The 14,765-nt window shown below is 42.3% G+C and overlaps 1 protein-coding gene across 8 annotated transcripts in view; it reads left to right on the forward strand.

Annotated features, from left to right (window-relative positions):
• Tbc1d32 (TBC1 domain family member 32) overlaps positions 1 to 14,765 on the forward strand; it is a 227,335-nt gene that overhangs the window by 142,590 nt on the left and 69,980 nt on the right. For 6 of the 8 annotated variants that reach the window (XM_063235087.1, XM_013143492.2, XM_063235090.1 and 3 more), the window contains one exon: positions 7,066 to 7,858. The exons of the other annotated variants lie outside the window; for them this stretch is intronic. In XM_063235087.1, coding sequence (XP_063091157.1) covers positions 7,066 to 7,185 — 120 coding nt within the window. In that variant the 3' untranslated portion in view covers positions 7,186 to 7,858. Of the gene's footprint in view, positions 1 to 7,065; positions 7,859 to 14,765 lie in introns of those variants that run through there. 8 annotated transcript variants of the gene reach the window in all.

The raw sequence follows: 14,765 nt of genomic DNA on the forward strand, positions 1-14,765 counted from the left end.
TGGAAGGGAGGGAGCAAGTCAGCGGTTCTGCACCCAGCTGTGTGTGTAAATATCACAGCTGTCAGAATAATCGTGCACAGATGACGTAACCGAGGTATTCCTTGGGTTTATATATTTAATCATGATTGCTTCTAAGACAGGAGGAGATAAGCAGAACAGAGGACTTTTTATGTATTGGTGGCCTTTAAACTTTTTATAAAATTTTTTTTAATAAAGGAAGCTACTTTTTAAAAGACTTGCTTGATCATCATATAACAATATCATAAGCATTTGACTTACAAATGTTCAAATAACCCAGCCCAATCCAACCCAAGTGAATTAGTTTGAAAAATATGAAAGCCCACGTGTTCAGGGTATCAGCTGCTCCTGAGGCCATGCAGCTAATCAGACATTTCCAGAAGGTGGAGACCGAAGCTCTTTTCCTGATTTAGGATCACACACTGAAAGAAAGTTCTGTCACAAAGGCTTCGCTTCACAGTCCCTGAAATACGTGGGCCCATTCTATTCACAGGCTGAGGACTAAGTTGGGTGATGGTGAGCTGAGGCCCTGGCCTACCATGCTGATGACCAGAAGGGTGTCTTTAAGTTCCTTATCAGGAATTAAGAGGAGGGTCTGGACTTTCAGGCATAGAAATAGAAACCCTTGTTTTCTTCCCCTCTGATTAAACCTCGGGAGGGTTAGGTGAGACGGATTCCACGGGTAGGAGTTGATGGCAGTGAGGAATTTCGTTTTTTGCACAATGTCTTTGTAGATCCAGCAAAGACCTTGGCTGCCTAATGGAACGGGCAGCCCTCGCTGTGCAGAGGGACACGTTAGCCCCATAGTCTGCAGGCAGAGTGGGGCCTGTTGGGAGCCAGGCAGGCTAGGTCCGGGAGGCTCCAACTTCCGTCTGTCCATCCATACATCTGTTTGTCTTTTGTCATGGAGGAGGTGCTGGGAATTTTAAAACATTTTGTATCTGTGACTGATGATGGATCAGAGAATCTGTGGACATCATAATTCTGTGGAGAAAACTTGGAAGAAAATCAATATTCTGACACTTGACGGCTAGTTCGAAAGCCTAAGCTTTCTCTTTTTTAATCTTTTAAGAAAAAAACTTTAGTAGTCTCCTCTGTAACACACACACACACACACACACACACACACACACACACACACAGGTCTGGCGACAGTTTAGTAGTAGCTCCCATTAGGAGACCTCTGAGTCCTAGCATCGCGCAGACTGGCTCTTTCCTGCCCTCTGTAACAGGCTAAAAGGCTGGCAGTGATCGTGGTTTTAGTTTAAATTTCAACCTGGGGACAAATGTCAGTTAAATGCCAGAGTAGGAAAAGATTGCCTTCCAGTGAAAATCAGGCTATGAAGGTTCAAAATACATAATTAAAATGTTTCAACTAAATCCCACATATTATGGCAAAATCAGTTCGTAATTATGAAAAATCAGATTAAATTCAACCCAATCAGTAAACTGTCAGGGGAGATTCTCTTGTTTTGTTATGATGTGGGGGCAGCTGCTGTTCGCAGAAGATATTGACGGGGTAAGAAATGGAGATCAGCCTGAGAGAAACTGATCAGGACCAAGCTTTCAGGAGGCAAAAGTATGCACGGTGTTCGAAACAACTCAGCGTTTGAGGAGGTAAAGCAGATGTGTCCTGTTGTGTGCTGGAGACAGGTTTTCTTCGCTGCCTTTGTATCCTTTCTCTGCTTGGCTTGCGTCTGGGTTCAGACCCTTGCCTTGGCACTCTCTGTGTGCTGAAGGCTGTGGAGGAATTAGGAGAGCCTTCCAGAACATCGTCCTGAACGAGCAGGTGCTTCAGGAAGAGCAGGCAGCCAGTTCTGCTCTTCCTCGTGCTTCCCTGTGAGGAAAATCTGTGAGAGAACACAGCAGAGTGGCTTTGGGAATCCACAGCTAGCTCAGTCTACCTTTTGTCCCTTGTTTGCCCAGCCTCAGGACTCAGTATCACTGACATGACTCTTAGCCTCACTCCTTGGCCAGTGGCATTCTCAGACCTGAATCTGATCGAGACCCGTTCTCTCATGGACCAGGTGAAATAATCATGGCTCATTGCTGGAGAGGCCAGGTGTCCTGCAGTGGGACTTCCATCACCAAGAGGAGCACGCTCTGTGCTGAATCTCCTAGTCCCACACCCACACTTGAGCTGCTCTGATCCAAAGAGTCAGGTTGGGTACTTACTGCTACTTTGCACTCTTTGTCAAATCCACTCAGTCAACTCACACCAGGAGTTAGAGCGTGGGACAAATCCCAAGTAGTTTGAAATCTTTAAAGAGTACATCAGAGTGTTACCCTTGGAGCTTTCCAGTACTGGAAATCCAACATTTCAAAGATACTAAGTCCCAGAGTTTCTAATGCCAAGCAGTTTATGAGTTGCACACCAGAAGAAACATCACTTACAGGAAGTCTGTTTCTACCCCTGCTGCTGAGGGAAGGTCCTGTTTTCACTGGTAGGGGTGAGTCAGAGCACTTCTCGCCAGGATGAAGGGCAGAGCTGTACTCCTAAGACCTTTCCATCTCCAGCATGTCTGGCATGAGATTTAAAGTTAATGCAAATCCTTTGCTAAGAAAACTTCATTAAATGTGCTAACTTCTGCACACTTGCAATAAGCCAACTCTATTCCACTCTAACCCAAAGAAACTTACTCTTTTTCCTCCTAATTCATAAGAAGCTATTAAAAAAAAACCTTGCAAAGCATTAATAACTAAACCTGTGGGAACAGGTGTCAGAATGTCCCTAAACTTAGTCCCAAAGCCAAGGATCCAGGCACCTAGTGTTTCTGCTCCCTGTGCAAAAGCCTTTTCTCCAGCTTGGATTCCAGGCTTACAGGACCTGCAGTCACTCAGAAGCCTTTCTGTTTGAAATTAGTTTCTGCAGTATTTTTTAAAACTTCAACATATGCAAAGAGCTTTTAAATGTCTAGGTATAACTTGCTTTCCAAATAGATATATTCAGGCAGTTTACAAGCAAAGTTAGTGAAGTCTCAATCCTCTGAGGGGTGAATACCTTGTTCTTAGGGAAGGGGTTGAAAGCTGGGCACTGCAGGCAGGCTTTCTAGGTGGGCCATGTTGCTTACCGTGTGACTACTGTGATCAGGGTAAGGTGCCATGGCTTCAGAGGCCACCAATTTAGCACACGTGTGCAATATTAATGCGGCACCCTGAGTACCTTGAAGCTCTCCGCCTGTCAGCCCTGGGCAAAGCGTTCACAGGGGCCACGGGTTTGCTCTTGGACTTTCTGTGCTGCTTGGCCGTGGCCCACTGTGTGATCACGAGACAAGATGTGTGCACCCACGCTGACTGTGAACACTACCAAAGGGCATGTGGTGACTGAACTGCAACGTTTCTGACATCAGTGATTTACTTATAGAAATCTCACAGCAGGAGGGAGATGGAGACTGCAGGTTAGGACTGGTGAAGGCCTCTTCTGCGGGTGGTAATGAGACAGAGGAAAAAGGCTCTGCAAGCACTGAGGGCACAAGCAGCCCCGGTGGGAAGACAGGAGCGCAGAGGTTACCATGAGGGTGCCCCTGGCGCCACACCCAGAAGTTCCCTGCCAGAGCAGGGCTGGGAAGGGGTGACTGAGCCTCCAGTCGCCTCCTGACCTGGAGGCTCAGTGTTCCAAGTTTACACACTCACTGACGTGTGCTGGCCTGGTGCACCCTGAGCAAGAAAGAGAACGCTCCTGAGAGTGTGTCCCTGAGCTGGAGAGCTGACTACAAGCCCCGTTCTCCCATGGTAGCCGAAGTCCAGTGGACTTAACCCAGTGCGCTCAATAGGGAAAGCAAGTAGGTGAGTGTTTGGGACTGATTTATAGACTCAGAGGAGAAGGGAAGCTGTGTGTCCCAGCCTACACAACCCCAGTGCACAGAGAGTGCGGGCTGGAACCGTGATCTGATCGTTAATGCTTTCTGGTGAGTCAAGAGTGGAAACTCAGAATTCAGGAATTAGAATTAGCAATCAGAAAGTGGGTCTGAGCCCAGCCTTGAAAAGAGTGACTTAGCAAGACCCAAGTGCAGCCTGAAAGTTTAAAGTAGGGCTCAGGGTGTAGCTCCTTGTGCAGAGCCTGGGTTCAGTCCTGAGGAACACACACGCACGTGCGCAGACACAGAAACACACAGGCACAGACACACACACACACACAGAGAAACCACAAGCATCGGCACTATGCCCATTTTAACCTCTTCTAAAAAAACTTTTTCTTGAACAAAAACCACACTGTTAATATAAAGCACGATACTGTTACCTTGTGTAGTTAACGCCTGACTGTGTGAAAAGCAAGGACGTTCCTGTTTACACACAGTCCGATACGTGTAGGCCCGTAAGTGAAATAATACAGGGAAGCAGTGTGTGAAGGAAGGGTCGGTTCTTACTGCATGACACGCTGGCTGTCCAGATGATAATCACATGGAAAGTCATCCACTAAAAGTGGGTGTAATGAAAGATACTCTACTCTGAAGACCAAAAGTAAAATTCACATTGAAATTTTATTCAGAGCTAAAATTGCTTACAAATTTTAAACAATAAACTATTTGATTTTAAAAACATTCCTTTCGAAATGTAGTTTTTCTCTTGTGCAATTAGACTTTAATATCTTTCTGAAAGAATTAAAAACATCATACCACAGTGACATATGCCCACCCATGTTTATAGCAGCACTGTGTGTAATAGCCAGATCTTGGGAACAGCTCAAATGCCCATCAACTGGTGAATGAATAAAGATGATTTTTTGGTGGAATACTACTCTACTGCAAAGAAGGATAAGCCTGAGGCATTTCTAGCTAAATGGATCACCCTGAGACATACTCTAAGTGAAATAGATCAGACACACATGCATAAATGCCACATTGTTTCTCTAGTGGGAGAAACTGAAAATACAAGAACCAAAATAATAGGAAGACAGTGTTCAGATGGGAGGGGGACTAAGGGGGATGGAAGAGGAGGGATGGGAAGGGGAAGATGAGGGAAGAAACAAACAGAAGCAGGGCTTGGGGGTTTAGCTCAGCAGTGTGAGTGCCTGCTTGGCAAACACGAGGTCATGAGTTCAATCCCCCACACAACAAACAAACAAACACACAAAAAACAATCCCGGGAACAAAGCTTTTGTAAATAAAGAGGAAGAGGAGTGGAAGAGAGGTTAGGAGACCAAGGGATACGAAAGGAACAAGTTATGCCTTGCACAGGCACAGATTCCCTATACCTAAAATATACAGATAAACTTAGTAACAGTCTTTAAAAAAGAAATAAGACTTTAATAACTTTATAACCATTTCTACTGGAATCTTTCCACATTCTCTTTAAATGTCTAAAATGAAAGGAATGAATCCAGAAATTTGTTCAAACGAAGGATATATATTTGAGCCAATAACAGCTGCGGCTTTCCTAGATAGTTTTATGTTTAAATTAAAGCAATAATTAAAAGATGTTAAGTAGATTTGGCTTATTTTCTGCCCAAAAAAGTATTATTAGAGAAACTGTCCAAGTGCTGTCCTAGTGCTGTTCATATTTAATGAGCAGTGAACATTTCTTGGAACCTGTGAATGTGTATGGAAACAATTCTTCTGTTTAGAACGTCACACAACCGTAATTCCTTTCCAGCTTAGCAGTGCTCTTAGAGAAAAGGTGATTTTTGAAGAAAATGGATGAATTCATGGCAGTTCCATGGTTACTACAGTAACTATTTAACGTGATTCTTGAACAGTAAGATTCTCCTTACTCTGATCCTCTTCTAGTCCCTCATAAGCCAGTGAAGTATCGGAATGGCACAGAGCTGTGCCAGTCTGCTCTTCGTCAGGTGAACATCATTGCTTTGGTTCAGTCCAGATCCATGCGTTTCACTGGGGAGTGCTGGGTGCCAAGGCGGTTGATGCCTCCATCAGGGCCCAGGTCTTCTCCTTATTGAACCTTAAGTGCGTAACCGTGAACCTTATGTGCAGTGTTGGGTGAGTGCAGGGATGAAGGAGTGAAGCGGGGTGAAAAACACTGCTGTTACTTCAGAACTAAGAGCTTGAGTCTTTGCGTCCAAGGTGTCAGCTTCAGCTGCAGCAGTATGAGGCTGAGTATAGAAATCATTTACTGACTGCGTCTGCTCTCAGCCTTCTAGATAGGAATGCATCTTTTTAGAAAGTCCCAACTAAACTATTCCTCAAATTCTGTAGATTTTAACTGGTACATGACGAAATAAGAGAGTTTTCCCAGGTTACTTGTGGGCTGAGAATTACTGCTCATGGCTAGTGGCATCTGAGGCCTTTAAAATAAGCCAGTCAGGTGACGTTCCCCAGCTCTTCCATCTTAATGTCTCTCTTCTGTGAATTGATCGCCACCAGCACAATATCTGGCATATGCTGTGTATTATCTTTTATTCTTTTGGATTGCTGTTGTGTGTTTGTGTGTTCTTGCCTCTAAGCTATAAACTCCTGGAAGGTGTGAGTTGTTGAGATTTTTCTATAACCTCTAAAACTCCTAACATAATTACAGTGAGTCAAGGATGACTATTTTTCTACAATTGTTTTTTTGAGCCGTGAGCCAGGTACTGCATGAGAATGTTTGAAGGTACAAAAAGGAAAGTACTAGTCAGAATTATACCCTGCAGAGTATAAAATTCTAAATGGATGTTCTTATTGTCTATTCCAGTGTGCCTTATTTGGGATACTAATCATTAAATTCTAAATTAATTTAGACATGCATTGTATGGATGTTACAAAATGCAGGCTGTCAGGGTTTTATGAACAGTAGCTGAGTAACAGATAACGTCTTGCACTATTATAATGCAACATCATTTGGTATATATTCTGCCATCTAGGAGTTTGTTTTGCTTTATGTTAGCTGCAAAGCATTTTGGTTTGGGCAGCAGACAACCTTGTTTCCCAGAGACCTGATTGGTTCCTGCGTACACATTCACACCCCTCTGAATGAGAGCGATTCCCCACTAATGGGTCACGCAGGTGGTGGTTGGCCACCATAGCCCGAGACACGAGGGCTGGGAAAGGTCACCAGCTGGGAGCTGTGTGGTTTCTCCCAACTGAAGGAGCTCCCATTTCTGTGCTTTGGCAGGAGGAAGCGCTGCGCGGGTTCCGAGTGAGTGATTACTTTGAGTACATGGCAACGCTGGAGCAGCAGTACCGGCCCGCACTGCTGCGGGACATGCGGAGTGTCAGAGCGCAGAGCTCCTAGACTGCAGGAGGCAGCTCGCTGTCACTGTTACAGGAAACTGAGGACCCAGGTCTTTTCTGTTTGTCTGTATGATGGCGTGTGCTTTGTGAATACACGATAGCCATCAGCACCAAGAGGGTGCTCAGCTGGAGCCAGTCCCATCTGGGAAAGGTTTCTTTCTGTGAGTCCCTGTTGTGGGGGTTTACAGCCCCACCTGGCTGGCTCCTAGCAGCTGTGTATGTCAAAAGGTCTCAGCCCACAGGTACATTGTGATCTGTACCAGGTGACTGAAACATTGCTTCCGATAAAGAGTCGGGAAAGTAGTCATTGTGTAAATAACTTTTATTGGTCAGAAAGCATCCATGGAGTTAAGGAAAAATAGTCTTTTCTCCAGTGTTTGTGCCTTTTTGTGCACAGGAAAACAGACCACAGCACAACTGCTTATTTTGTGATTGAAGAACAAACAATATTTTTCATGGCAAATAAATAGAAGTCTCTGTGCCAGGAGATCCATACTGTATGTGATGATTTACATTTGTAACTGTCCCAGGTCCTCTGTGGATAGTACTACACAAATACGTTGAAGTTTCTTTAGTCACCAACTCATTTCAAGTTTTTTTATGAAAGAGGTCACTCTGTATTCTTTGTTTATATCTAACTGTAATTCGACTATTAAATCCATTCCAAAACTAAAGTTGATTTCCTCTCGTCACCAAATATGAATTGTCTATAACTCACTTTTCCTTTGAACATGAGGAACACCTGGTCCTGGTCCTACAGTTTTTGGTTTTGTTTGATTTAGGCTATTGTGATATCAGCCTTCCAAAACTGAGGTTTTGTAAATGCCCACAGTAGACGTTCAGTAACGTTGTTCACAAAGAGCTCTGTAAAGTTGAGAGAATAAACCAGTGAGTGAGTCTGACCACGAGCAGCCCCCTGCCAGGGTGAGTGAGAGTCCCGGGTGAGCCCTCTGGCCAAGCTTCATCCGCTTCCAGAGACAAAAGCTGCTCCTGAAACCTGTGGTTCTTGTGTGTGGTTCTGTTTCTTCCCATTTAGTCTCTGAGTTTCGGGAAATAGAAACAGAGAAGGAACTGTGATTTAATTTTACATCACCAGTGCTCTGATTGGAAACTGAGGTAAGGTCTAGATTGTAACAGTTCAATTTGAAAAAAGTGACTTCAGCTGGAGCCAGAAAGCTTTCTTCTCATTTGATAGATTAGACATGTCTTATAAACAGGACTTAGCATTCAGGGGAACAAAACATAAAATAGTTTTTGTAGCTACTACCGTCATGGGTTGTTCTGTACTTAATGTTCTTCAGAATAAGAACACTCTGTCTTGCCTCTTTTAAAAAAAAAAATTGTAAGTCCGTAAGGCAAAGTTTATTTTAGTCTGTAGAGGGGTAACTCATACATTATAGGATTTAGTTACAAATTATACTTTATGATACAGTGTAAACAAATTTGTTAAAACACTCATGTGTAAATCTTTGAGTTATTACTTTCAAAATTTCGTATTTTGGAATTGGGAGTGGATATTGGTGGCACAGCCCTTGACCAGCGTATACCAGAACCCTAGCTCTATTGCCAGAACCCCAGAAAGCAGCTGTTCTTGAAGGAAGGTCTCCCTGATCTTCAGGTATCTAAGCCTCTGCGGAGGGAAGGAAGTTTACATGCAGAAGTGCATATAAACTCCCTGGAGGGCTCTACGTAAGTGTGTGATTACTAAATAATACTGTGCTCCTGTTTGATTAGTTGAATTCCCAGATGTGTAAGAAGTATCTGTGGTGATTCATGAAGCACACATTTTTTAAGAGCTACATATGCAAAATATTTTTCATGTTTAAATAGCACGATAGATGAGCTATTCCCCTTCCACTCCAGGGCTTCCAGTCCTCAATGGGAAGATGAATAATTTTTTTTTTTTTTTTTTTTTGGTCTTTTTCCTTTTTATTGGTACTGGGGACTGGGGATCAAACTCACAACTGCCTGCTTGCAAGGCAGGCGCTTATGCCACTGAGCTAAATCCCCAGCCCCAATGAATAATTTTTAAAGCCTGGAAATACAAGGATGACAGGAGAATCGACTTCAGAGTTTGGAGACCTTGATAAGTTTCCATCCGGTAAAAAGGCAGCTATGTGGATTGGCATTAAATGATGCTAAGTGGAGAGACTGAAAACTGCTCTTTCTAGATTATTACTGTCGGGAAAGAAAACGGGCGGCAGCTGGCCATGCAGGAAATCAAGAACACTTCTGTAGAGGTCCTGTTGTCATTTAGGGTGGGAACAGAGCATCTTTTTAGCGGAAGTGATGTAATGGAGAGGAGAAAACGAATGATGGGCTGAGCGGGAGTCGGAAGGGAGGGCGGGTCAGTGGGGTTTGGGAAGTGGCGGAACTCTCTGCTCCCAGAGCCCGAATGAGTGGACACCGACACAGGGCGGGCACTTGTTTCCTTCGGGACAGAATCTAGCAAAGCAGGCCCTTGGCTGGGAGCGTGGAGAAGGCTTTGATGGTTATCAGGAGGCCAGATAACAGTTTATCATAACAATTTGGGAAAGTACCACTAGGCTGTAGAGAAGGATAATTCGGATCATTTGTAGGAAAATGAATGCATCTTGAGGCCATAATGCTAAGTGAAATAAATCAGGCAGAGAAGGTTACATACAGCATGGTTTTCTCGAACATGAGAAAATCAAAATCCAAAAACTTAACAAGCAAAATAAAAGAGAGATGGCAGGAAATGGAGGCAGACTTTGTGAGCTGGGAAGGGGATCTGGAGATGGGGCAGGGTCGGGAGGAGAAAGGAAAATAAAAATGATCAGGATGCAGTAAGTGTTTGTTACCAGTTCCCCAAGATGAGTTTAATAATGTATTGCAAATACATAGCAATAAAAATTATTAATGTGGGAAGTGGAGGTGAGGGTAGGTAAAGGGACAGTGAGGATGGACAGGACCAGGTGACACAGGTCCTTCTGTGTGGGAGGGCTCTTGGATCTGGAGGGCTCGAGAGAGTAAGGAAAGACCATGTGACTTAAGAGTTGTTAACTACAGTGCTGGGTACTGAGATTTTGGAAAGGGATTGCCCTGACAGTGAATAGCTGGAGGGAAGTAAGGATAAATCATCCCGGAAAGGAATATTCCAACAGTTCAGTAGAGATACCATTTTTGACGTTAGATTTCAACAAGAAGTTCTTTGGATAACTTCAAAATAGCCAAAAGCTAAAATTTTCTGTAGATTAGTGAAGAAAGAAAATACTGACAGGAAATCTTAAAGTACAAAAGTACATGAAAATCAAAAGCAATGTTACACACTTGCTTTAGCATAGCTACTTTAAGTGCAACACATATCTGACTGCTTCAGGCTTTGTTTAGGGCAAGCATTTCATACCAAAGAAACTACAAACCCTAAAAGAAAGTACTGAAAAACTTTGTAGATTTTAAAATGCACTCTGAAATGAAATGCCACAAAAATAGTTATTTATAAAACATACTGCTTCTAGTAAATGACCTTGTATTCAGATTAAAGTTTCTACCCACTTGTAATGAGAAAAACCAAACCAGTAAGAGCTGAATTTCCTTTCCTCCCTCCCTCCCTCTTCCTCTTCCTCTTCCTCTTCCTCTTCCTGTTTCTCTCTCTCTCTCTCTCTCTCTCTCTCTCTCTCTCTCACAGAGGGGATTTCTGTCTGACCATTACAGTGATGGACACGTGGCGACCATTCATAAAGGCACAGTAAGATGTATGCTTGGAAGCATGAACTCAGTGTGAGAATTTCATCTTACTAAAAGCAAACCTTATAAAAAATAAATACTGTAGAGTTAATTGGACAAACTCATCATAAGGAAAGAATTTCAACACTCATGATTAACTTAGGGGTGGACTTCTCGTGGATCCCTAATCAGGTCAAGGAAGATGCCATTTTGAGTTTGAAAATTTTTGTCAGAAATAGTTTTTCACTTGAAAATGACTTCATCAGATGCTTTATATTGAAGTGATCACATGATCTCCCCTTTTTGTCTTACTGTATTTACACTGAGTTTTGAATGCTTAACCAATTTTACATCCTTGAGATTAATTATACTTAAGATATTTTACCATGGAAGATTTGATTATTAAATTTTAAGAATCTTCAGTGGTCAGAACATTTACCCATAGCTTTTTCCCCTGATTTTGATATCTTGGTAAATGTTTCATGTACACTTAAACTGAATGCATGTTCTGCTGAGCTTTTTTTGTCTATACATCTCAATTGATACTGACTTTTGTCTCTTTACTGATGTTTCAGAATGCTTGTTTTGTCAGTTACTGTGACAGTAATGTTGAAAATAAGGCTGTAGATTTGTCTTTGTCTTCTTTAGGGTCAATGAGTGTTTGCTTCATGCACTTTGAAGCTCACTCATATATATGTAAGTATTTTATAACTGCGTCTTTCTGATGAATTGGCTGCATTATATCAAAATGGATGCTTATGGAGTGGCTGTCATTGTTTCTAGTAATGTTCTTTGCTCCCTGAGTTCAAAATATTTTATTGTTACTGTTACCACCCTGGGTTTTTTTTTTCTTATTGTTATTTTGCTAGAGTTTTCATGATCTTTTTTCTATTAATCTACATTTAACCTTATACATCTTTATAGGTACAGTACTGTTTATATACACAGCATGCTATTGGGTCTTTTCCCCTAAATCTGGCATCATGTCTTCTAGTTAGGATTTTAGACCATTTACATTTAGTGTTTTATTAATGTATTTGAGTTAAAATTTACACTTATCTTCTACTTGTTTCCTACTTTTCCCAACTCTTTTTATTGTCTTATTTTTTCTTCTGTTACCTTCTGTATTCACAGACTCTTTTCACTGATTCCTATATGACAACCTTGGTTAGTTTATTACTTATATTTCTTCTTTTAGTGTTGACTTCAAGTTTACATTATAAATCTTTAATTAGCACAGTCTATTTTTAAGTAGTATCACACCACGTTATGTGTAATAATAGAACATTTAAGCCAAGAACGTCACACTTCACTGGGTCACTCCAACCCTAAATATTCTCTCCTTCTTCTTACACTGTAACACATTCCTTAGTGCTCCATTGATAAGTTTAGCCGTAGACACATCTTTCCTTTCCTTTCCTTTTTCTTTTTCGTTTGTACTACTGGGGATTGGGCCCAGGGCCTTGTACATGCCATACGAGGGTATCACCACTGAACTACATCCCCCAACCCCTTTAATTTTTATTTTAGAATGAGGTCTTGCCAAGCTGCCTAGACTAAACTCAAGCTTCAGATCCTCATGTCTTAGCCCTGTGTGCTTGGATTACAGGTGTGGATGACTGTGCCCAGCCCATGCAGTTTCCTAAGTCTTATTTTGAACTGTTTTGTAATGTGCTTGCTGTCATTGAATGCTAGCATGATTAATAAGTGAGTATGCCATTAATTACCCTTTTTCTTTAGGAGGTCACATCTTGAAATTTAAATATAAACTGCTTAAGAACAGAGGCAAAGTTAATTCCTACTCATAAATTCTAGCTTAGCACTAGAAACAGAATAGCAGAACATACCCTAAATAAATTGTCAAAAACGTTTTGAACTGTCACATACAGCTACAGCAAAGGTTGAAGCATTTGGACTAAAGGCCCACAAGTCCCTTAGGAAGAAATGACCTATGCTCTTGGGGTGAATGTGGTTTCTGCTTGTTTGTGTGGGGTACATTTCAAATTGAAATGATAACCTGCTCAGTTCTCTGTAGCAAAATCGAACCTTATGTACATGAAGAGTTTCTCCTTTTGTGGAAATGTGTGTCCACTTGTGTACCTTACTGTGTGTATTATTTTGACCATGACATGGGTCTGATAGGTTTTGTGACTTAGCCCAGAAACCTAGGATGGACTTGGAGATCGGATGTCAGCATTTTGAAACATGGTATCTGTATGAATATGTGTTTATCTTATATTTATAAAAACTTTCAGAATAATTATTTTGGTGCTTGAGTTTCGTTAGTCTCTCTGGAAACCATGAAGAAGGCAGACAGTCATGTCTTCTAAATGATGAAGATGGGAATAGATGACCTGAAAATTTGAGGCCTTAAGATCTCTCCTAGCGCGGTGGTGCTGGCAGTTGGTAAATCTATTCTTTGGAAACCCAGCCTGACTTCGCCTGTGTTACAGCTGATGGTGGGGACATGGGTCAGCAAACTATATGGTTCACCAGCCCATCAACCTTTCTCAGAAATAAAATCTTATGGGGACACAGTGCCTATATGTTTATGTTTCACCCATGACCACTTTTGTGCTGGAGGGGTGGAGTCGGGTGGAGGTGACCGAGATGGCATGGACTGTCCAGCCTGCAGTGTTCCTCACCTGGCCTTTCAGGAAGACCTCCTAACCTCGGGTCTAGAGGGCTAATTATGCATGGAAACCCACATTTGCCTTGGATAGAATAGCCTTTTAGACATGCAGGGGACCCAGGAGGACACTTAACCCTACACTGCTATTAAACTGAGGGTGACTCTGTAACTCTTAAAGTGGAGCAGGTGTCCCAAAGGATCTCGCCACGCCAACACAAGGCACCTAGAGCCCAGCTCACAGGAACTTCGTTTTCTTGTTGCTAAAATGGGTATAACAGCGATCTCTGCCACTAAGGTTGTGAGGAAGTGCATTTGTTGAGAGCAGCTGTTTGTAAATCCTCTATCAACTACAGCTGTTAGAGTTATTGCTGTTGTGGGGCTGGTTGGGGGTCAGGGTCCTGAACTCAGCTCTCCTGACCACACTCTCCTCTGTCCCCTTGCTCTTTGTCACTCAGTACAGCATCGTCCGATTCCTCCTGTGAAGCAGGTAATGTTAGCTGTGCTTCTAACGCAGACTCACTCAGACTTGCAGGAGTAAGAGTATGTTCATTGTTTTCCTTCCTTGTTATAAAGTGGGGGGGGGGGCCCTGAACAATCTGTGGTCAGAGACACACTTTTGTGGTTTATGTCACTGTTTGTTATAATACCGGGGGCTGAATTTACCATCTCCCAGTCTGCCGCTGAGCTATGTCCCCAGCAATTTATGTAACTTACTCATGTTTTATCCCCCTGTTTTGAAAGGCAATATTTTTAATGCTCTAGTTTGAGTGATTTTGAGTCCATGAATATATAATGGATTAACAATATATTTTGTGTTTTATTCTCTGGTGATAAAAAGCCATTGTTTCCTGTTTATGTGACATAAAATTTTATTTACTGTATGTAGCAAAATTGACTTACCTTTTTTTTTTTTTTTTTTTTTTTTTTGCCCTACAAAATATAAAGGAGGAGAGCTATTACTTAAGCAGATGTCAACACATTTATTTACCTGATGAGTTTGAACAGGGTCGGGGGAGTCAGTCTCATATAAACTCTTTCAGTCTGGCAGTACTTAGCTTTTAAAGTCAGCTAGCCTCTCTGGCAGGTTTCCCACCCTTCATTTTGCCACGGGCAGCAGCCACCAGAGATGCTCGGCACCAATAAAATAATTGGACTGTCATGTTTGCTTATGTGGCGAGAGAAGATACATGGAGGAGGCAGATACTAAGGTGCTGGCTGTTAATCTGACCATCTAGTCCTGATTTCACATCGGTCTGTCATCA

This window comes from Cavia porcellus, unplaced genomic scaffold, assembly GCF_034190915.1.
Source record: "Cavia porcellus strain 051 isolate PalLab524CR breed Dunkin Hartley unplaced genomic scaffold, mCavPor4.1 scaffold_24, whole genome shotgun sequence".
NCBI lineage: Eukaryota > Metazoa > Chordata > Mammalia > Rodentia > Caviidae > Cavia > Cavia porcellus.